General features: G+C 41.0%; 1 protein-coding gene across 6 annotated transcripts in view; it reads left to right on the top strand.

Annotated features, from left to right (window-relative positions):
* The window catches only part of LOC123619588 (tripartite motif-containing protein 44), a 192,524-nt gene that overhangs the window by 43,693 nt on the left and 123,834 nt on the right, over nucleotides 1-24,997 (top strand). For all 6 annotated transcript variants that reach the window (XR_012509624.1, XR_012509623.1, XR_012509622.1 and 3 more), the window contains exon 4: nucleotides 2,160-2,179. Coding sequence is in view for 1 of the 6 variants with exons in the window: in XM_010964671.3 (XP_010962973.1) it covers nucleotides 2,160-2,179 (20 nt within the window). In the remaining 5 variants the exon portion in view is untranslated. The remainder of the gene's footprint in view (nucleotides 1-2,159; nucleotides 2,180-24,997) is intronic.

Genomic DNA, 24,997 nt, shown 5'->3' with positions numbered 1-24,997 from the left:
TACTCTTTGCTTTCCATGGAGTTTACCTTGTTCTTTTTCCTAGCTTCATAAGTCATGGATTTTACTACTTTTATGTAAATTTTTAGAGCTATGCATCTCCCTCTAGTCACTGCTTTAGTTGAGTCATACAACTTTGAGTTGAGTCATGATGAACTTTGGTCATGTGTTTTCATTGCCATTCAGTTTGAAATATTTTTTCCATACAGTGCTCCTAGATAATTGTGTTTTAACACCCAAAGATAATTGAAAAATTGTGTTGAGGTTTAATTATGTCATTGATAGTTATATAACTCATATTAAATTTAAATTATATTAATTTTTGCTTTCCAGATTATAGTTCCCATAAGACATGCCAGTCAAACAAAATGCAGAGGAAGCTTCCACCATCCCTATACCCTCCTTCCTCCACTTGCCCCACTTCTCTCTCATTAGAGTGCGGATGATTAGTGCCCTTACCAATACTGCAGATTCTGAAATCTGCTAAGAATGCTCTTTTTGTCCAGCCTCCAGTGTATATAATCTATTTTAAATCACTTTTTGGGCAGCAGTTGTCTTTCATAGGCTTGGGCCCTACAGCCTCCCTTTACCTCTGGTTGCATTCCCAGCCCCTCGATCCCACACCATTGCCACCCGACATGTCCTGCCCAAGACACATACATACACATCCCCATTTTATCTTCTGTTGTCGGCCTGGGAGAATCTTGCTTATCCCTCAAGTGGCAACATAAATGTCACTTTCTCCAGGAGAGGCAGTGTTTATCACTTCCCTTCTGACTTTCAAAGCATTCTGTTTGTGTCTTGGGTAGAGCCGTTAAGACATTTAGTCATAATTCATTTTCTATCTGTTTCTGTCTGTTTCTCCTGCTCCTGAATGGGAGCTCCTAGAAGGTTAGATCATTATGGGTTATTTCTCTTTTACCCTTAGTACCTACACATAATAGCTTCTTAATGAATCATACTGAATTGTTAATGATATTGATAATAACCTTTATTAAATACATTCTGTATCTTAGACACTGTGCTTGACATTTATACATATTATTTCACTTAATCCCCACACGTATCCTGTGTTACAGGGACAATTTTTACCCCTATTTTACAAATTAGAAAATTGAAGTTAAGAGAGGCAAAATAATTTGCCCAGTGTAACAAAGCAAGTAAGTGATGAAGTCAAGATTTAAACGCAGGGTATCTGACTCCAGAGCTCATTCTCCTTTATACCTATAGGATCAATCCATCAATCAGTTCATCAATCAAATAAATTCTCTAGGAAGTTATCTGCAACTAGGAGATATAGTCTTTACTGAGACCAATCCTAAATGACTAAGAGGAGGATGTAAAAGATACTCTGTCACTAAAAGGATGAGTGAGGTCCCTTGGAGAACGCTTGAGTATTTGAAAAATCTTGTTTGGTCACAAAAAGAGGCTCGAATAAATCTGCTGTGATCACTGGTAGAGTTAGGTTCAGAGAATACAGTGCCTGCAAAAATCACCTTCACACATTGTTTTGGTGAAGAGTGAATTAGAAGACAAAAGCCATTGTTTGGCTGAAGAATGATGTGGCTCATCAAATGCCAGAACTACCCTTTTACAAAGAAGACCAAGGTCCAGATTAATTAGCTTGCTCAAGGGCACCTAGCTAATACATAACAGAGCTTGGACTAGAATTCCAATTTCCTGAGTCCCAGTTCAGATCCTTTTGCACCATAGTGTGCTCTATATTAGAGTTTCTGTGTTCATATTTGGAGAAAAAAATGCTAGGCCAAGTCAGAAATGAGTCTTTGAGGGAAACAGCTTGATGCTTTTGGAGCTGGTCAGCTTTTGCCTAAGACCTGCTGCTATTTTGGGCTCTCAGTTTGCTCAGAACTGAATACTGCCAGCCATACAAATAAAAAGGCAAGGCTATTATTTAGGCCTCCTAGGTCTATGCATTCACGTCTCTGCTTGCAAGGGCAAATTATTAGTTCATCTCTGCTGGGCAGTTTGAACGTAGGATTATATTAGCCCTTGTCTTAGCCCTTAGATGTCTACCGGTTTGTCTCTGTAGCAATAAATGCGCAAGCCTTGCTTTCAGGTTAGGAGAGAAGAGAAGAGAAGGAACTGTAAATCAGTCTCCACTGATCCCAATTTCTAATGCTGTTTCTTTCTGTTTCTTTCAGGGTGACGAGGAAGGACCCAGGTAAGATCACATTATTGTTGCTTGTCTGTTCTCAGAATTGAGGTAGAGTGACATTTGTGGCCTTTTAATGCCCCGTGAAATATGGACAGCCAAGGAACAGCACAGAAAAGGGTTCTCCATCTTAAGCCAGGGCTTTGAAGATCTTATTTTGTAAGATTCTCATCACCCTCCCTATCTATGCCATTTCCTGTCTGTAACCTTCAGATAAAGGTAGGCTTTAAAGTATGTAATGACAGCAACTTTGCTTTATTCTTTAGCACATTCAGAATATCTTGTTAAGAAGAGTAGGCACTATATTTGAATGGTGATTAGGTATCAGGCGGACTGACTAGATAAACTTTTGCATTGTTCTTTTTTGATTGGAATTGGATTGCTTTTTTTAATGGACTCTACATCCAATATTCTTTATTTCTGACCTATAACATGTTTGTATCTGATTCAAGACACCTATGCAGTGAATCCAAGGTCATAGGTATACAAAATTTTGTTTAGAAAAAAAAAGTGTTCCTTTTTGCTTCTGTATCACTGTATGAAATTTAAAAGTACATTTTATTATTATTGCCCCTGTCTTACAGTGAATCTGGACTTTGGTTTACTTAACTTGCTATCATTCTGCTCAGGCAGTGAGAACAGGCCCTAGGAAATGCTATAGCTATGCCATAAACACAGTTGAGGGGCATTTGTACCAAGTAAAATGTATGTCTGGATGGGTTCCCTGTCACTTAGGATACAGGACTGTGTAGACTGGGAGGTACCAGAAAGGTCTTCCAGGCCACTGCTATTCAAACTTCAGTTTTGCTAGAAACGTCCTTCTTTCAAATGGACTTTAAGTAGAACTCCAGTGTATACAGAACATTTTTTTTCTGGTTAAAGTTGGGGGCTACATCTACTGGTGAAATTTCTCACTTCCTTTCAACAGACCTGAGGGACTGCTGCAGAAACCTGGGGTTCCTCAGAACTCAGCTTGAAAATCACTTACCTAATTCAAGTTTCTCATTGAAAGATGCTTAACAAATTGTCCTAAAGTTACCTTACTTGAGCCAGGATTCAGCCGTTGTTTAGTTTTATTTACAAATCAACAAATATGGTTCTTTCTTCCTTTCTCTCTCCCCACATCCTGAGCCCCTTTCTTAGTGCCAAGCGTTGTTCCACATCTGCATCGCCTGCTGCTTCCCTCCCTTGGGAACTGTGGTTCTCAGCCTAAATCTAATTCCTTGTCATTTGTGGCTAAAGCTACAGGTGCCCTACTTTAAACCTACAGAGCTTCAGGGAGTCCCTTCAAACTCCATATTCCAGCCATTCTCAGGCCCCCTCTGTGTTGTGGTTCATTTCTTTCCTCTCTCCCTCCCTCCCTTCCTTTCTCATGACCCTCCTGTGTGTCAGGCTCTGTGCTATGCACGGGGTATATAATGATAACTAAGACAGATATGGTCCCTACCCTTGTGGATGCTAAGTCTAGTAGGAGAGATAAGCAATTAACTGGGTACTTATACTTTGGGGGATGTGCTATGATTAAGTGAAGTTTAGTCTGCTTTAGGGAGAGCTCCTAAGTCGGTCTTGGAAGATAAGAGGAGGCTTACCGGAAAGGTTATGTATAAATGAAGGTCTGAAGGGTGAGAAGGCAGGCAAAGCAGGGGCAGGGATAGGGCTGTTCTAGGTAGAGGGAGCAGCTTGTGTAATAGCTCCAGGCAAGAGAAGAGTGGAGGAAAGAAAGCAGAGTCCAGATCATTTAGCGCCTTACAGGCCTCCTTAAGGTATTTGAGCTCTCTGAATTATTTCCTTGGCACTCCACCTCTTCTACTTTTCAAAACTAGCTCTGGCTTCTTAAAATCCAGACCAAACAGAGCCCTAGACCTTTTATTCCCCAGAAAGAGATTTCAAATAAGACCAATAAAAGAAAAACCCCTTAGCACAGGTGTAATGTGCAAACTCCACAGGATAGAAATGGCATTTCTGTCTTGGGAGATCCTGGCTAGGATAGATGCGTTCATCTTGTCTCTGTGGCCACATGCCAGAGTCAGGTTGATTAGAAGAATACAGGGACCTTACGAAGAGATGAACTCCCTTCAAAGATACTATTCAGTGTGAGGTACTGACTTTAGAGTTGAATTGCAGATTCCTTCATGTCATTTTGACAAGACAGTGGTAAAGCATGGAGTTTCTTTACTAGCAACCAAGATGTCAAGCTGTCTTCCTAGAGCCAGGCTGCCATGGATGTCAGTAAGGATTCTGTTGGACTGGAACTTGAGAGAACCCTTTTTTGGTACAATGAGCACTTGAAAAGCATGCTCCAATCTGGCAGAAAGAGGAAAGATGAGTCAAATTTTCCTTTTACCCTTTAAATTCATACTTACTGGTTCCATTCAGTTTGTGTTGAACTACCACTTGGCTCAGTTTATTTCAGTTAACACTTCGGGGCAGATTGCCTTTGATCTGAAATTTCTCTCATTTATGATATACACTTTACCATCTGAGTAGGCCAGCGTTTGTTCCAAAGGCTTCTGTATTGCTGACAGTGTTAAATGAGCATTTGACATGTAAGGGAGAGAGACAGAAGCATGGGTCTGCCTGCACAGGGCATGGAAGAGGAATGATTCTGGAGACCCTGTATACCAGATCTACTTGGATTTTCAAACCTGTGTCTCCTTCGCGAGCGTTCTTTCCACACTATCTGCACAGAAGTCCAGGGAGAATTGGATTCCAACCACCCTCCATGGTGGTAGGAACAAAGGAAAATTCCTATCCTTTTGAAACATGTTTGTCTGTAATAGATCTGTGTTCTCCTCCATTCCTACCAGCTAGTCTCCCTGCTTCTTTTTTCATTCAGTTTTGACTTTCCAAGCTGTTTGACATGAGGTGGCCAACTATTTGTGCTTTTGGTTGTGTCTCTTCCTTGTTCTGAATTTTAATGTGTAGTTATCCTGCTAATTTACAACAATGATAATCATAGCTACCATTTATTGAAGGTTTACTGTGTACAGTGTTTTATATATACTCTCATTTAACCCTCATGTAAACCTTATGATGCAGTATTATCCAACCTGTAAAATGAGGAAACGAATGCTCAGCAGGATTAACTTGTCCTCCATCACACAGCTGGTGGTAGCAGAGCTGGGGCTTGCATCTAGTCTGGCTTCAGAGCTCATGTCCTCAGCCACCATTCGGACTGTCTCCACGCGGCCAGTGCACTTGTCTCCATGCCCTGGAATGAAAGGCAGGAGGATTCATGCACACACCTCAGAGGATCACTTTGGTCTTGTTCCTCTAACCTCAGAGTTCTTCTTGCTCTCACACTGAAATGCTGTGGTGTCTCTTTTCTACAAGCTACTTCTCCTCTCCTTAGCCTCTGTCATTCTAAGGGGATATTTCTTCGTCTCATTTTCACATAATGTCATCTGAGGGTTAGCAGCAAAAGGGGTGGCTTTTAGACTCCCTGGGGAGCTGGCAACCAAGCCTTCCTTTGACCCTGCAGAATTAGCTGCCTATCACCCCTCCACCCAGGAGTTTACTCTTTAAATCCATGATACAGTCATACAGATGACGAGGATTCTTAGAGGGCGGAGGAACTAAATCTTAATATGTAGAACATGGATATTAACCACTGTAGAGTCATCTTTTAAGAGGGTGTCTTTGAAGCTCAGAGTGATTTTTTTCGAAGCAAAAAAAAAAAAAGCAATTTACACCTTTGGCAGCAATTTTCTGACTTCTGTATGCTATTATGGTAGATCTTGTGTTTGCTCCTTCACGGATTGGCTCCTTCCCTACTCCTGCTGGAGCCTGCTGAGAAGTAATATATATTCAAGGAAGAGGGGTGGCAGTGGGGTCTGCTGCCTTGAAAGCTGTTGTATAGTGGGAGGAAGCCAGAGAGTGAAGGGCCCTTAAACTCTTGTGCTCAGAGGAGAAAGGAGCGAGATCAATATTAAATTTTGATTTGCTATTGAGATTTTCTGTGATTTTGTTTAAACTAAGAGGAAAATGGCTTTTTAGTAGTAACAGCCATACTTAGGACTTCTGTAGAATTTTTCATCTTCAGAGCTGGCTCTTATTCAGGCAAAAAGCTCCTGCTGAGATCAGTGTGAATCTGACCCATGCCGATGCTGTGATCAAACAGGCAGTTGAGTTCTGAAGGAGTAGGCGCTCAGGGAGAGTCGGCAGACCTACCTCCTATTCTTGGTCGGCCTGGGATGACTGTGTGACCTTGGGCAAGTCATTTAACCTCTTTGCCTCTTTGTAGTCTGTTTTTATTTGCCCGTAAATACTAGCTTTTCTTTCCCCCACTTCCCACTCAGTTTTTTTGAGATACAGTTGTGTGGAGGAGTACAACTTACATTAAATGTGGAATGAAAAGAATCTGTTTATAGATTCTGTAATTTGGTAGATTTTTTTCCTACTCTTCTCAATTTTGTTTCTTTAAAAATTTTCTTGGGGCTGTATACTAGGTACTACCCCCCCCCAAATAATAACCATTTGTTCTTAGATATGGCATTTCTCTTCCTGATGACTTAGTTTGTAGAGATAAGAGGGATACTAAGTCAGTGATACACTTAGGTTTCTTTTGTCCTCTGATTGCAAGTTTATGGTTTGGTTTTTACATTATCTTCATTTCAGAAGACCTAGCTGGAAGCCAAAGAAAATGGCTGATACTTGTGACATGGAGTAGAACTATCAGGAAGTGGGATTCTAGCATATAAGTTGACCTTCAGTGCAGAATTTCTTAACTGTCATGTTTTCCTCTTATGGAGCCTGAGCTGACTTTGTTTTCCCCTGCTGATGTGGACTGTTTATCCTCTACTCACCCAGATTAAGGATGAAGCCATGCTATGCACTGTATTGCCTATCTATAGTAAAAGCAAGCCTTCTTTCTAAAGTAGTTGATTTTCAGATATTTACCTGTGAGAGTTGCAACTTTATGTTATTTTGTGCATATTGGTCTATAGAGAATCCATTCACAGCTGGAAAATTCAGCAGGAACGTCTAGCTTATTCCATCTGCCTCACATTTGGAAATGCTGGCTAGGAGCAGCCCATATTCTAGCATATATCTTCCTCCCTTTTCTAGATTCATAATGCTAAGAAAAAAAGGCCCAATATGAAGGGACCTGGATGTCACTTTGCATGGTGTGGTTTTACACTGATCAACGTTTGTTTACCATCCAGTATGTAGTTATGTTGCTTGGCAGGCTTACCTTGTTTGTATCTTTGACCTCAGAGCTTATCAGGGTAACATTCACTTCTAGGAGCTCTGTTTCCTAATCTCTTTAGCAGGAAAAATTAAAAGAGGAATTCTTTCATTCATCTGTTCCCAAACATTTTCAGCTCTCTAATGCGTTGCCAGGCCCCATACTAGGCCTCAGAGATATGAAGATGATAAAGACTTTGTCCCTAAATTTAAAAATCCCAAAGTCTAGGTTGACAGAGAGAACTAAGTAAACAATTTTAATTTCACGTTTAAGTGCAATATTTATTATAATTATAAATTGTTATAAAGAAGCATTTATTGAATGCCAGCTGCGTGCCAGGAAGGATTTAAAATATTTACATATATTATTTACTTCTCACAACAGTCCTAAATAAGTGGTTAATACATTATCTTCATTTCTCATCAGAGATGAGAAAACTGAGTTGCAGAGAGGTTATACATACACGAACAAGGTCACACAGCTAAAAAGTGGTAGAGCCGGCATTCAAACTCAAGTAGTCTGACTTGAGAATGGGGACTTTTAACCACTACACTATAATATTGTCTATAATAAATATGTTGAATGTAGAGAAGGGTACAACTAACTCAGAATAGAGAATCAGAAAAGATAGCATTTGTGCTGGACCTTGAAGGATGGGTAGGGTTAGGCTTTTCTAGATGGAAAGGGTAGGAAGGCCATGCAAGCACAGAGACCAGCATGTCTAAAGGCTCAGAAGAATGAAAATGCATGTGCAGTATGGGGAATGGTGAGTAAGTGCATGACTGGACTGGCAGGAGATGAGACTGAAGGGTGGTGAGTCTACCTTGTACAGGGCTGTGTATGCCATTTGAGGTACCAGAAGGTTTGTACCATTTCCTGTTAGACTTTCCCTCTTGGCTACAACATTGTCCTACCCATAGAAGAAAGGAACAGACTTCTGAATGTTGTTACATCTCCTGAGTTGTTATGGGTGAATTGTTTGCTTTCTCAATGCCTCAGTTTCCCCATCAGGCAGCACATCTTATTAATCTTAAAGGATGAATATTTTATGAAGCATTAAAAGTATTCTCCTTTTGGGTTTCTTTGCGACAGAAGAACAAGCAACTGAGATAAAGTAGTTGCCAAAGGAAATTGTTTCGTTTGATTTATATCTTATTTATACCCTTGTTTTGACAGCTTCTGCCTGCTTTTAACTTAAAATCAAGTTTGAAAAGTAGATATCTAGTTTCTTCTAAATTAATGGAGAAGGAATACAAAGCACCAGTGTTCTCCAAGTAGATTTAAGGCTATAGATATTTTTTAGAAGCTAGTCAAAGAATTAAATTGATGTCACATTTGTCCCTGAGTTAGATCCGGTGCTGAAGAGTCTGGTTGGCGCCTACTTCTCTTCTGCCTTGTTTGTCTTCTTGGCCATTTTGGACTGGCACTAAGCATAATAGATTTAGGAAGTCACAGAACTCCAGTCTGTCTTTTAGAAAAACTCAATGTGATGTCATTGGTTATGTACCCCTTACCTGTGGCAGCCACAGCAAAATTGCTGTTAGTGATGTCTTTTTCATTTTAGGAGAAATCTACTGAACTCTAGCATCTTCTCACTTCCTCTCAGTGAGAGGCAGGCAAGGGGTCAATAATTCCATTTTCCCAGTAGCTTCCAAGGATCTTTCCTTTTTTTGTAAGCTCTATGTGGCTGAACTGCATTCACCCATTTACCCAGAAACCAACAGCAGGTATCTGTAACAGATGCTGGGAGCAGAAGCTCGTGTGTGTGTGTGTGTGTGTGTGTGTGTGTGTGTGTGTGTGTGTGTGTGTGTGTTTGGTTTGGTTTTTTCTTTTTTCTTTTTTCTTTTTTCTTTTCAAGATGGTATGAACTTTAGAGTCAGTGAGTGCTGGTTTCTTCAAAATTAGAACCGCAGGGAGGTCACTTCAGATCGTTAAGAAAGGTGGCCAAAGGCTGAGATAAAGCTAGGGTACCCTAAATGGTGAGGTCTTCGCCAAGGACTGGTTATTCATGTGCCTCTCTTGTTTGGACCCCGGACCTAACTGTCAGTGGTTGTTGGTTCATAAAAGAAATACTTCTTTTCCACACACGGCAGTTTTAGGGAAGAAAAACACTTTCTTATATAAACACCTCATTCCCCCTACTCCTTAGCACCACTACCAATTGTTCCCTGTAGGTTGCATTGTGGTTGTAAAACAGAAAAGCATTTTGTTTCCTTGGTGAGCACATGTCTTCTTCCCCTGTGGTTCTATCAATTCTATTTAAAGTAAAGTGAGATTGAACATGAGAAGAACAGTACAGAGAGGGAGGAGCTGACAGAATTACAGAGAAGGCAGGCAGAGAAGCATTTCTCACCCCCTTGGCTGCTAGATACATCTTGGTCTAGATGCTGTTAGGCAGTGTGCTGTTTTTTTCCCTACCTGCACAGGTACTGTCACTCAGACGAGGACCAGTTAAAACTGACCAAACTGCCCAGTTTGCCCTGACTTTCAGCATTGTACAGAATTAACAACTAGACAGCTGTAATAGTGATAACCTGCTTATATGTTGAACATTAAATAGGAGTTTGACCTAAATATATTATTTCAAAGCTTTAAAAAAGACTATGAAATATAGTTATTCTAATCTTCTTTTTACAGATAAGGAAATTGAAATTACAGCAGGTTGAGTGATTAAGCCATGGTCACACAGTTAGAAAATGACTCAACGCAGATTAGAACCCAGACCTGTCAGGCTTGACACTCTGTGCTTTCAACCACCACACTATACTCCCTTTCTCAGGAGCTGGAGGATTCACATCTTCCAGTATCTTGTCTGGGAATACGTAAAGGTAATGGATGGAATTAAGACAAGCCAACAGGGATTTGGCATTTTTATCAGAAAAATTTTTTTGATTTTCTTAGTTGAATGCCAGCAAGCAGCTTGTATGAGACGGAAGTTGAGGTGGAGCTTGCCAGGAAGATGCCTAAGGTGAAATGAACAGGAACTTCTCTCCCCAGACAGGTAAACATTAGTTTACTCCCTGGCTTTCGTGGAGCCGGCAACTGCCATCGCCTCTTCTCAAAGAGCCACTGTTCACCCAGTGGCAGGTGCAGGCCAACTGTTGTCATGACAACGGCAGGAGAGGCAAGCAGTTTAATTCCAGAACTGATAATTAACTAGGGGCTGGGGTGGAGGTGGGGAGAGAAATGGGGGGATAATTGTTTCAGGAGGGAAAACTTAGCAATTACCAGCAAGCTGCATAGATAGAAAGGCCAGGCACAGATGCTCCAGCCCAGCATGCCCCTAAAATTCAACACTTATCCCCTCTGGTTAGGAATTTTTGATAAACTAAAGTGAAGGGTCGAGTCCCCAGCAAACTGAGACTCTTTAAGGAACCAAATGAGGAAAGAGTAATGTTAGTTACATAGGCTATGAAAAGAAGTGCAGGGGGCCAGATAAATGACTACCCTAAATGACATCACCCAGCCAGAAGCAATCCAGAAATGCTGTCTAAACTCTGCAGGGAGGATTCACGCTTGGGGATAAAACAGGACCCACAAAGCATACCCGTGGTGAGTTTCTACTTCTGTGCATGGAATGGTGGGAGAGTGGCTTATTAGAAAGAAAATAAAAAGAGGACTTACAGAGGTGATGAACTTGTTCAGATACTTGATCATCATAGCTCTTAGCCTGTCAACCGCTCAGAGATGGTAATACTGAAAGTACGCTAAGCATTCCACATGGTTTATCTGTCTCATTTAATCCTTACAACAGTCGAGAAGGATAATGCTAGTATTATTATTATTCTCATATCAGACTTAGGTACGTTCAGTACCTTGCCCAGGGTCACAGAGCTAGTCAGTCAGTGTACTGAATCCTATCATCCTATTGATTTGTATTTATAAAATAAAACCTACACTACTCTATAGGAAAGTCATGGTCCCAGTCCAGAATAAAATCAGACTTAAGTAGATATGAACAGTTTACAATAAAAAGGAAAATAATATTTTTTCTAGTAGAATAAGGCAAGCTACAAAATAAAAATTACTGAATGAGCAATATTGGAGAATATCCTATTACGCTTTTGAGATCTGTTAGACTCACGGTTCACAGATTAGCCCTATGTCCTGAGCTCTGACAGGTGAATTAAGTGTGAGTCATGATTTCTTCCTAACTTGTTCTGTTGGCTTAGGGCAGGCTAAGTCTTGGAGGAGGCGGGACTTGGTGACATTACACAATGCAAAGTAACTGTCCAGAATTGCTCTAATGATCTGTTTTCACCAAACTTCCACAGTGTATGTATTTTTCATGGGGAGGATACTATAGTATATAGCAAGACTCTCCTACATCCCAGATGTGTGTGTGTACAAGAGAAAGACAGAAAGAGTTGGTAGTGGAGAGAGGGAGAGAGTTTACTTTAAAACAGCGAGTCTCAGCAGAGGAGAAACGTGGCATTCATTCAGCAGTATTTATAGAGCACTTACTTTGTTCCAGGCATTGTCTTTGGTGCTAGGAATATAGTTTTCAGTGAAACATTCAAGGTCTATTCCCTCAAAGAGCTTACAGTCTAGAATCTCAAGTAGGGATTGAGGAGTGTTAAGTTGCCTGTAATTGAAAAACACATTTTAAAGAAGCCCCTTAGTTCTTCTCTTAAAACAGAATAAAACTTGCCCAGTCCTTCTGGCCAGTAGGAGAATGCGTGGAAGGTAGAGTACAAGAGAAGTATAGGTTGCTAGTCACTACTTAAAACTATGAGCTTCCCTTCAATTTCCAGAGGTCTGACAAACTAGTAAGTTGATGTTGCCTTTGCAAGTGAAACAATTAATATCAAAATTTGGGAGCTCGACTGACACAATAATTAAGCTGGAAAATGTAATTTTGTCTGCATAATGGAAGTGGGATTATTTCAAGAAGATCTCATTAGTGTGCTGTTCATCTACAAAGAGCACTGTAACCTTTCTCTTATTAGATTAGTGCAGGGTCATGATGCAAAAGGCTGTTGGAATAATTCTCTGTCTTTTGTTCTAAGAAAATAAATTAAGCACTGTCTAGAAGTCTAGATATGGAAATTGGAATCACTGAAGACAGAAAAACAATGTGGCCACTCATTCTGTAATTGACATAATCTTTCATTCTGTAAGTTTCACTCCTTTATCCATTTATTTAAGAAATTTTATAAACTGTCTGCTATGTGCCAGGCTGTGCTATATGTTGGAACTGTCATAGAAATCAAAACCAAAAACAGTCCTTATTTTCATGGTGCTTACTGTGTAGTGATTGGTCCCTCCTCCACATTTCAGGGCCATGGTTGTTCTGTGTCTGCTCAGCTCTCCACAAGCTCAAAGAATCAGCACACTGCTAAAAAGATGCATGTCATGTGCAGTTATAAATCCCCCATACAGGGCTTCTTAGGCATATTAGACTGAACACTGATTAGCTGAGTTGTTGACTTAGTCTTCTAAACTAGGGTTTTATGGTCCAGTACATTTGGCAAATGCTGCTTATTTACCCACCTCTTACAATTCCACAGGTACCTCAGTATTATAAAGGCTTTGAGCAGTTCAGTGATAATGAGACCTTTTTACTTTGTTTAACCCAGCATTCCCAAACTTATTGACCATAAAGATCTTTTAATCCCTACCACATAAATTTCCTTTAGAAACAGTATTCCACTCTTGGAGCAGTGTGGTGCATTATCCAGTAGACGCTGAGACCTGTTGTTGATGATTTGCTGTCCAGGAAGAGGGTATGAGAAACATAAGGCAATGTAGTAAGAGTCCACATCTCTTTGGTTGCAATCTCTTCATTATACTTCAGGAAACTAGGACTTTGAACCATTTCTCTACTGTTATTGATGTAATGTATTTCCAGTACAAATGGAAGTGTAGTTATCAGAGGTACACATTCCTGGGGAAAGAAAGCCTAGAGAGGGCCACTGGGATATTTTTTTAAATTGACATGAAAATGAAACTTGGATGTCTATGATACCATTCAAAAATAAGATATCCATCATAAATAAGTTTTTTGGTTTTTTCCTTTAAATAACATAGTTTCTTTCACTTATCAACAGTAAAAAAGTTGTAGTACCAATGTATGCCAAGCACACAGCACTTTGCCTACTACAGAGTAGACCCTCAAGTATTGGTTGAATGAATGACTGAAAGGGACAGTGACAAGGAACATTACCAAATACAAAGCAATACAGAACAGTGTCATTTTCCCAGTTTTAAGTCATTGTATAAAGTGGGCTTATCCTTTTGTCACATAATAGTGCCCCTTACATCTAATGGCTATCACATGCTTCTCACAGGTTGGGAGGAACCAAGAAAATATAATATAATAATAAAGTATCCTGCAGACTGTTAAATACTGCATCTAAGGGATAGTTGTGTTGTTGTTGTTGTTGTTGTTGTTGTTTTTACTAATGATCATGGAAGTGCTCAGCATTCTGTGTGTTAGAAATTTCCCTGATAGGACCATGCCCTAATGACAAGTGGATCATACACCAGGATCGCAGTATTCTGACTTAAAGGCCAAGAGAGGAAGGCTATGAGATTAGGATGTCAGGCCTTCAATAGAACCTCTCTGTCCCTCAGTTTTCTCATCAGTCATCCAGGGCTGTAGTACACAATCGGTCTGTAGGATCAAGTGAGATAGTGTATGTGAATGACAGTACGTAAGAAATACAAATAAGAAATGTAATTGATGCTTTATACCCTTCAAAAGTACAAGCATCAAACAAGCAAAATAGAACTGAATGATGTAAAGTTAAGCCTTTTCATAATGGCATTTGCTAAGACATAATTGTATTTACAACCTGAGGTTCATATATGAGTTATTTAAACAAACATTTATCAGAAATAACAAAGGAAACAAGATTACCCTTGATTGAGCACCTTTGTCATTGACAGGGTATATACACAGACATCTCACCTCCTTATTCGAACAAACCTGTGTCCATCGTAGAACAAGTTCCATTTCTTATACACCTAGCATTTCACAAATAAACAGAATAGTGCTCCTTCAACCAGCATATGGCTCCTAACAGCACCTCTTTTTCTCATTTGCTGTGGCCTCTTATAGGTCAGGGTGTATGAGAAAAACTATGAACTTGAAGTCGTTGAAGTTACTTACATCTCTTGCTAATTTGGTGACTATGAACCAGTTTCAACTTCTTAGAGCCTGTTTTCTGATTCACAAATGGGATTAACATGTTGCCTCCTCCTCCACCATGGGTGCTAGTGAGGAGCACATGATAAATCTGTGTTGAATGATTTTGTGAATAGTAAAGCACCATACAGATTAGTTCAGTTATTGATAAATTATGTTAGAGGTAGCAACAAAGATACAGTTTTTTGGTTAACATTTAGCATGAGATACTAAGGAATAGACCTTCCGGCACTTGCTCACCTAAGGCAGGGTATGGCTTTAGGCAAGACTCCTAAACACACCAAGTTTCTGGTTCTCCAGCTCTAATTTCAAGCTGTTATCCAGCACTTCCTTGATTGAAAGATGTAATGGAAATGGATCACAAATTATTCCTATGGATCACAAAGTCCCATTTGTTTTGCAGACAAGTAAAAGATGCTAAATGATGTGTTAAAGTTCACTCAGCCAGTAAGTTGAAGAGCTAAGATTCAACCCAGTTCTGTCTCACTCCAAATCCCACATTTTCCCATTATGCCTCTCTGCCACCAGATCTTAGAGCCTGTATGTTTAGTCCAATAATTTCTAGTTGGGCTCTTCAGATTCCAAAAGGATCTATGAAGATAGAAATAAAAGTCTGTGAACTATTTTCAGCATTTCAAAAATTGTAGTGGGGAATCTTACACTTACTTGCAACAAGGCAGAGTTATGTTAGCAGTTTTCCCTCCATGGTGACCTAATTTGTCAGTTATTGATTATTCAGCTCATACAAGAAAACTAATGAAATATTCAAAGATGTTGTTTGTTAGACAAAGAGTTTTAAATTCTGAAGCCCTAAGGAGGATACACGGGTCTTTGGTGGTGAAAAGATTGTGAAATATAGCCTAATCCAAAAACTGCAAACTGATGGGTCATCAGCCAAATCTAGCCTAAGGATGTGTTTTGTTTGCCTCATATAGTATTTTTTCAATGTATGAATTACTGACCAGCATTTAAAAATTAGAAGATTTCACATCAAAAAGCAGGTTTCTCCAGCTTCTTTTGAAAACTCAAAATTTTTGGCAGTACTGGATCTACGTTTAACCATGCCATTGACCAGCTGGCTCCTTAGATGGGGCATGCACTTCCCAGTTTACCAGGCTCCACCTGGCCCAGTTTATTCACTTCACTCATTCATATTATCTAGCAGGCCCCTTTAAATATTTGAGTCTGTGATGTCTAAGCTAATCCGGTCTCCTCATTTTGTTGCTTGGTTAATAGAGTTAAACCTATTCCCTAGCTGTAATCACTCATACCTTTTGTAGTCTGTACAATTTTACGTCTTGGGTTTCTTATTATGTCGTAAATTTGTCTTTCATGCAAACTCATCTATTTGTCTCTACTATATCTTTGAGGACAGGAACCACATTCTCATTAATATCATTCTCATTATTGTTTGAGGGGCTGGCAACACAAAGAAGAGTTGAGATGGAGCTTCTACCCCAAGAAAGGTCATATAATCTAGCCTTGTTTCTTTTTAATTCATGAAAGTGTCTAGCACCCTGATAAATACCAAGTGCATGTTCCAGACCTACTTGCCAGAGTAATGTGGTAACAGAATGGGATTGGTGTCAGAAAGACCTAAGTTAACGTACTGGCTCACCATCTATTGTCCCCATAAGTTTAACTTATGAAACTCAGTTTCAGTTCTGTTGTCTGTAAAATGGGGATAATCATAATGCCTGTGGGGTGGAATGAAGATTGAATGACCTGATGCTCATAAAGTGTTAGGCACAGCACTTGCCACTTACTAACTGCCAGGCACTGCTAGGGCTAGACATGAAATTGGCACTCAGTTAGTGCTTTGTTGAATTAGCAAATGAATGGGTAGAATAAATTGTAAGGCATTAAATGTGTTCAGATGGGTAAATAGCTGTCAAAGAAGATGTCACCAAAAGTGTCTCTAGCAGGCCTAGAGACCACAGATTTCTGACGGCTTTGCTCTGGTTTTGATGGGGCTACAGGAAACACATGTTGTGGCAGAGTCAGTACCCAAAGCTGTCTTTAAAACAGATTTACTTAAAAAAAACAAAAAAAAAGCAGATTTATAATCTTACCTCTGTGGCTTAACATCAGCCCCAGTTTAATGTAAGTTCAAGTAAGGTTGAGAAGAGAGAAATAAATTTCTAATAATCTTGCGAGGTAGACTCACGCTCAGTGTTTTGAGAATATACTCAGGACTTCAAAATTGGCCTGTGGGCTAGGCTCCGTGATACAGCAGGTTGAAATTGTCTCTTGTGAGGAACGATTGTGGTTGCTAAACTGACTACTAGAACGGGAAAAAGCATTAGACCACTTTCCCGGGGCTCCTGGGCTGCTTCCTCTTTTTACACCCTGAAGGGACAGGCAGAGGGGAACTAACTTACTTACTGTGTGCCATCACTGTCCCATTTAATCATTACACTGATCCTCTGAAACAGTTTACCATTCACATGACAAAACTGAAGCTCAGAGAGATTAAAGGGCATGTTCCAGTTAGTAAAGGGCAGAACCAGAACTCTGGCTCTTTCCATAACTCCACATAGCCTCCCAAAGCCAACCCACCACTTCTGAGGATTCATGATGACCATCAACCCCATCCTCAAAGCCACTCCCAAAGGGAAATTCAAGTAAAGGGCAGCAGAATGGAGGTACTGCATGAACACACACTGCCCACTTTTTTCTTAGTCATTTTCAGCACCTGTTTATCAGGCACCTCTATTATGCCAGGCACAGCTCTTGTTGCTGAGGATACAGGGTGAGCAAGACAGATGAGATTCCCTCTCTGATGGAATTTAATTTTAGTGGGAAGAGATAGACAAAAAGCTAGTAAACCACTAAATGAAGAAAATAATTTCAGATAGCAGTGTTAGAAAGGAAATGAAACAGGGTGATTTGATAGAAGGGGGCTGGGGAGAAGAAGCTGCTATAGATAAGATGTTCAAAGAAGGGCTAAGAAGGTCACTTTTGAGCTGAAACCTGACTGAACAAAGGAGCCAGCCAAGCAAAAATGGGCCCAGGCAAAGTGGGTGGGAGTTCAGATTGAGGCTGGCTACTGGGGACTGCACAGAAGACCACTTCACCTTGAAAAAACCACTTTCATTTTTGTATTTTTTTTAATATAATGCGCTTAATATAGAGTGTGTTTCTGATTTATCATCTGAATGGTAATATTACGTTGTTTAACATTACTGTTTTTCTGGGTATTTTGGCAATGGGGTTAGTAATCTTACTTCAAGAAGGCTGTGATCTATACAAGTCATGGAGACAAGCTGGCTTAATAGGAAGAGAGAGGGCGCGGGATTTTCTATCTGTTTTCTGGCAGAGAACCACATACCTTATCTCAGCCTGGTAAGGACCTGAATACGGCAGAGTCAGCGGGAAGGCTCCAGAAGCCCTAGTCACACAGACAGAACTCAGACACCTAGGAAGGGAGCTGCTGAATGACATGAACATTTGTTTTGGTGCCAAATAGCATTATTCTTAGGATGTCTTTAGTTATCACAAGGGTAAATTCTGAAACAACAAGGAAGGAAGTAAAATTATTTTTGTGTAGATAAGCATGGACTAAATAAATACACCGCAAAAAATAATTTAGGAGGTAGGCATAGGGGAATGTCATGAACTCAAACAAGGATCAAGTGGAGTAACTTAAAACAATAAGTTAAGAAGGTAAATCACTGCCTAAGACCTATGCTTTTCCAAGCTAGATACCCTGAGAATAATAACAGGAATTAAAAAGCTATTTGCAGTGTTTCAAAAATATGAATGGATAATAAGGCTACACAGGCTATCATTTACTTCATGCCCTTTCAGGTCATTCTTTCGTTGGTTTATTCAGTATTTCAGCAAATCCTTAATGAGTTATCTGCTGTGCGCCAGGTATTATGACAAGTGCTATGGAATTTGTTAAATGGCTAAAATAGGGATCCTTGCCTTTGAGACGTTTTAACCATCTGGTGGAGCAAAGAGACAAGAAAATGGATCGTTACAAAGCAGCATAACATGTACTGCTAGGAGTGTTTGTGGAGGCTTTAAGTCCAGAGGGTGGGAGAAATGCTAAGGATAGGGTGTTGGAAAGCTTCCTAGAAGAGCTATTACTAAGTCTAAGTTTAAAGGATATGTGTAAATTAGCCACGCAGGTTCAGGGGAATGAAATTCCTGGCAGAGGAAAGATCGTATACTTATATATATATAGCTTTTTTTAGAGGGAGGTGACTGCTGGCTTTAGTTTAGTGGCTAGTGATGTCAGTACTGCCATGTGCCTCTGAGACTCCCTGGGCTTTTCCTTTGTGCTTACTGCCTTATGACTGAAAAAGGGCTGCAGCTTTGGGTATCATATCCATGTTCAAGCATGAAGAAGGGGTCAGAAGAAGGGCCGTGTCTGTATTAATCAAAGAGTAAGCGCTTTCCCAGCCAACAGCTCCCCACCCACCACCAGAAGACTTATCCTTCTGTCAGGGGCTTGAACTCAGCTACATGCCTCCATCCCCCTACTGCAGTACAGGCTTGGTATGTAAATATTTAACCCTTCCACACCCCAGAGTAGAAAGCAGCCAGGAGAACGAGTTGGGAATGACTAAGTCAGCCAGTCAGTAGTGTCTGCCAAACACTTTTCATTTCACTTGCTCTTCATAGTAAGCTCATGCGGTAGGGAGAGCAAGTGTTATTAGCTCTACTTTACAGAAGAAGAAACCGAGATTTGGAGAGCTAGATGATGCCTAAAATCACAGAGCTGTACATTTATTTAGTGATAACAAAAAGCAAATGAAAGCTAATGTTGATTGAATGCTTATTATACACCAGACTCCAGCTGAGCACTTTACATGTGTTCTCCCATTTCCTCCTCCTGCAGTCCTGTGGTGTAGCTCTCCTCATGTTATAGATGAGCAGTCGAGGTATTGACATAACTAAGGAGATATTGACATAACTTGCCCAGGATCACAGAGCTAACATTTAGCAGATCCAGAATTCAAACCTCAGTTCTCCAGGATGTCAGCCTAATGCCCCTCTTGCCTCTCCTCCCTTTAAACTGTCATAACTTTCTCCCTGTGGATCCAGTGAATGTGCCATCCCACTGACATTGCCCAGAGCCCTTGAAGCTGCCCCATGCCCCTGTTGCTCCTTTTAATTTATTTGACCCACTCCTGTTTCTTCATTATTACTTTTACGGACATAGAATCCAGCAACACACTATTTCAAATGTCCTGCCATTATGAATGCATTTCCTCTCATTGTAATAGCACCGTCCATAATGAACACATTTTGTATCTGTGCAGATGTCACTGGTATTTTCAATGCTCCATTCTAATTTATGTTGGAAAATGAATACTTAAAGTATTGCCCAGGCTCCCATTACTCCAGAGAAAATGAGGGACACCCTGTGTGTGTGCATATGTTTTTGCATTCATGCAGCAGATAGGATGTTTGGGTCAGAATGAATTGTGTGCCTGAAGTGGGAGTCTGGCCCTTTCCTAGAAGGGCACATAGGAAATAATGTGCTGTGTGCATCAGCAAACCTGTGCAAGCAGGTTTCCTTAGGAGTGGAAGGACCTACTTAATGGGCACAAGTTACAGTCAGATGTTGTTAGAAAGGCAGAACAGAAAGCCTTGCTGATTTAGGGGTCCAGGTTTAGAAGCACCTCAAGATTTTCTTGCCTTCATGTGCACAACCAGCAAGGTTGATGTGCTTGGTACCAGCAAATCACCCCATCAGTCAGCCATACATGGTCATAGTCTTTTTGCGTTGAGGATGAGTAGTGAGACAGGGCAACCAGGGAGCAGAATGTGTACAGTTTGAGATTAGTTATGTGACCTGATCTTTATGGTGAGAGTCTGTGAAGTAGAGGGATGGTAATAGTCACAGAATCTGAAATGCCAGGTTGTAGTAGAAGTAGCCCCTTCGTGGAGAGAGGCTGGAGTACTCAGCTATCCAAGAAGTGGCCTTCCCTATGCATGAAACAATATGTGGGCCAAAAGGGTCTAGGCATTTATCCTGACTATCTGCAGGCAGTTCTTGGAGTAATATGTTTTTAGATATATCCATGCCAAACATATCTTTTCCGAGGCTTGGGATTTCAGCAGTTAAAGGGTACCTGACCAGTATTATGAATCCTCATTCACAGGTTCTAGAAATTAAAAAGGAGGTGATGTGGTTTACAGAATGTAAGAATATCCTAAATTTCTATAAAATCCTGTGTTTTTATACCATACCTATTCCAGCTAAGTCTTTTAAATATGCAGGAGTTTCCCCTTAGTAAAAAAAATTGGCTACTCAGTTTAGGATCACTGACTCAGTAATTGCAAGGCAAATTAAAGAAGGAGTAGAGGTTGCAAATTGAATTTAGAATGGGTTTGGGGGGGTGGGGGGGGCTTGTGTATTTGTACACATATATGCAATGCGCAGTATATTTGGGGGTCTGGAAATGTTTGTTTTTGCCTTTAACAAAAAATGGCAAGCAAGACTCTTTTTAAAATTTGGCTTGGGGGACAGCAAAATTTCTTTCTATGTCTCTAAGTGATCTAAAATCTCACCAGCTTTTTATTATTGAAAATCTACTATCAAGAAATGAGGCTGTAGAATTTCAGTATCTGTCCTTTTCTGTTGCACAGGGAATGCTTTTTCCTCTGAGTCTCTGGAGCTTTAATTTTTACACAGTGCATCACCTGACTCTTTTGTCAATACCTGAAAGATAGACTTGAAAGAACTAGTTTCCCCAAATCTACCTAGAAATACAAGCCTAGATAAGACAGTGCAGTAAGCTTAAAGAAGTTATTGTTCTTTGCTTCCTTTATGCCAGAAAGCTCCTTGCACTTGTCCTATACTGAAAAGTTTACTATTTTACAGGAGGTTCTGTACAACCAAATACACTGTTTGGGAGATTAGTTAAAACACGAATGAATCTAGCTGAGTTGAATCTTTGAGCCCCATATTTTCCATTCTCGCAAATTCAATGACAGTAATAGCTTGTATTCTGTGAAAGAAAAACAGTAAAACAGTAAGAGAAAAATCGTTCACCGTTTTCTCAGGGGCAGTGATTAGAAGCACAGTTTACTTTTACCCTGGGGCAGGGTTTAGTCTGACTTCAACCTAGAGAGCCTTTCTGAAAGGGGTGCAGAAATGAGGATGCAGATAGAAGCTTTCTCCTGCAGCAGTGGCTTCGGGTCTCCATGGACAGAGAGCAGAAGGTGATGCAGCTTACCACTGGAGCAGCTTTGAGTCAGAACTACAGGAGATAAAACCCTTAAAGAACCTCTGGGTCTTTGTGCCCTTGTTAGGGTCAGAGTGAGGAGCAGGGGCGAAGACGCAGTGTCAGCCTGATTCTCCTTCAGTTCTCTGCTCCTGCTCAGCTAAGCTGGCTGGCAAGCCAGGGAGCCAGCCTGAACTGCCCTCCTGAGGAGCGCCCATCTTAAAAGAGTTCCTCTAGCGAATGTGCCTTTAAGGGACTGTATAACTAGAAGCAAAGCCATTTGCATTAATTCACCCTACACATGTCTTTTGCCTCCTAAAATGCTCAGGGTTCCTGCCATATGTATATATAGCATATTTCTAGTCTCTAAATAGCTGCGCTTGTAGTCTGCTCTAAGATGATTGAAAGAAAGGGAGGGGACCAGCCCGAGAGAATATGGCTCTCTTTCCTCAACTCACATTGTCTGTGCTTCCACTGCCATTCTTTTCTTATAGTTGTTCTTAGCTGTGAAACAGACTGAAGATTTTTTTTAAAAGTGTTCAATGATAAATAGCTTCTACTGAATGAGAGCAAGTTGATGCTAAACCTATGTATTTTCCAAAACTGTTTACCTGAAATAAAACAGAAATTACATTAGTAGCTATCATTTATAAAGTATTTAACTTGTGCCAGATATAGTATTAAGGACTTTAATGAGGTGTCTTATTTAGTGTCCACAGCTACTCTATTACATAGGTTTTATTGGATCCATTTTACAGATGAGGATACTAAACTCTGAGAGGAGAGTGACTTTCCCAAGGTTATATTTTTCGCTTATCTCAGAACCCAATCCTTCCCTTTTAGATAATTATTGACACCTAGAAGATTGAAAAATGATTCCATCACAGACTCAGTTAGCCCACTTAAGATAGATAGGTTTACTCTTCCTTTAATCAGGTGGACAGGAAAGGCCACTGTGAGGTACGGACCACCATACTACCTAATTAACCCAGCAGTAACAACAGGGTAGGTCAGAATGATGCAGACCTGGCAAGGATTCACAGTTCAGCCCAACATTCTTTTTGGTAGGAAGAACATTGGCTTTGCAATCAAACCTGAGCTCCAAGCATGGTCGAGCCACTGACCTCTCTGAACCTCAGTTTTGACATCTGTAAAATGGGGAATCATCATGTCTTCTCTACAGAGATGCAGCCCAAATTGGATGAGAGACTATATACAAGTACCTATTGTAATGCATGCTCATTGAATATTTTTTTAAGTACATAGTTGCTTAAAAATGTCATTTTACTCTGTATTAGCAGAAGGTTTCCCAAGGCACCCTGAAGTGTTTTGGCCCCAGCAGGAGCGTGGTTGAAAGATACAATGTTCTACAGTTTCCCAAAGGAAGGCGGCCCGTTCTTTAGAACCAATTTTGCTTTTAATGACCTATTTTTTTTTTCCTTCAAGATAGGAGACGGACTGATGCTTTCCTTTCTGCCCTCCCTATCCTATACCTCCCCAAAGTATTTTCTCACCTCCCTTTGTGATTTCTTTAAGTGCTTTTAATGGCTGCTTGACACTAGAAAGATATTCCCAGCAGGCACTCAATTTGTAATCGCTGCTTGTTGCTTGATGTGAACTTGTGGCTGACCTCTGAGAAAGCAGTGGGGACTGGAGGAGGGAGCCCGGCTCTGCTCCAACAAAGAGAGATGATGGGTCCCTGAGCAGCTGGCAGGCAGCGGGAGGAGTGGCTCCAAAGATTCCTCTCACACCTTTTGCCACCTCTATCCAGTGTGTCTGGAAATATGATCAGTAGAGGATTATGGGATGGGTAAACTTCCACATTCTTAAACAACACCAATCAAACACAAAATGAAAGCAAAGATAACGAATACAGGGCAGCTAGAAGTACATTCAGCAGTGTCTCTGTGTTATTCCTCTAGAGGTGTGCGGTCCCTGTGTGAGCATCCTGCACACACTAGAGCCAGCCAGCCATTATCCCACAGCCGGCCACCTGGGGACCTAGACGGCCTCCCACTTTTTTTTAACTTTGTAATTGTGACTGTCTTCACCTAGAGGAAGGTGATTGAGGTACAGGAAATGGAGGAAGGATGGAAAGCTCTTATATCTTCATTTCACAAATCTTAGACCCAAAACTGCTGATCAGAATTGTAAGTGGTAAGTCACAATACATGCCTTTGAGCTGCTGCTTGCTGTCCAGACAAGGAGAAGGCAAGCATCCTATCAGATTAATAGCACCACAGGAGACACCTGTGGTAGCAGGGGTCAATGCCAGGTTCATGGATTTCACATTGAGTGCTTCATGGCCGGTCTTGTGTGATGCTCTTGAACCTTTCAGGCGCTTCGCCCCAAACCACACAGCCAGGACTGCCTAAAGGGGCTTCCAGAGCCTGCCACTGTTTATGACCTCCACCCTGAACCTTTCGGTCCTGCTGACCTTGCATTCCACTCTTAGCCTTCCTGGACCTTTTGAGGTGTGGACTTTGCAGTGAATTACCCTGTTCACAGACGTGGCTCATGCTCTGACTGCCACTCTGCCCCTCTTGCCAGCTCTGGCTCCAGCCTTGCCTCCATGGCATTTTTCAAGCGTGTTTTCTTAATTAGGCTGCTCCTAGCACACCTGGCCTCACCAGCCTCAGGATCCTCCATTCTCCCAGTCCCCCATGAACGGTATAACCGGTAAGTTCCCTTTGGCCCTATAGGCAGAGCCCCAGGCTCTGAGGGTCCGAAGGGGAATGATGAGTAGTCTCTGTAGGCTGGACGGGCCACACAGCCTCCTGGAAGACATAGACTTGTAGGCTGGTTATGATGTGGGTAGGGAAAGAGGGGGTATCGATATTCCAGGCTGGAGCAAGAGAGGTCCTTGTTATGACTTGTTAACAGCTGTTAAAACCGTCAGTGTGAAGGAGGAGTTTAGAACTGGAGCTGCCACAGAGATTTAAGGATTATCTGTGGATTTCAATGCTATTACTGTTCTTTACCAGAGGAGAGGGGAGGAGGGAGTTGGAATGAAGGAGAGAAAACAAAGCCTCTAGTATGGAGTGATGTCAGATTCATGGAGTTATTCTGCTCTCCTCCTCCAAACAATTTTTACATTCCTCCGCTAGACCCCATTTGAGAGTCTCATTTTGACCCCTAGCATCAGTGCCCTTTACAGCCACGTTGTGAGCACTTGTGCCATTTAAAATGAGTAAGAGCTAAGTAGGTGATCGTATCATCTTTCACACAGACCAGTGATTCCTGCGTCGGTTACTAGGCCCCTATGGTTCGTCTAACCCCATTTCCAAAGCCTGGTCTCTCAGTTG

This window comes from Camelus bactrianus, chromosome 10, assembly GCF_048773025.1.
Source record: "Camelus bactrianus isolate YW-2024 breed Bactrian camel chromosome 10, ASM4877302v1, whole genome shotgun sequence".
Taxonomy (NCBI): domain Eukaryota; kingdom Metazoa; phylum Chordata; class Mammalia; order Artiodactyla; family Camelidae; genus Camelus; species Camelus bactrianus.
Note: the sequence above shows the minus strand (reverse complement) of the source record. Positions and strands in the feature narration are given on the sequence as shown.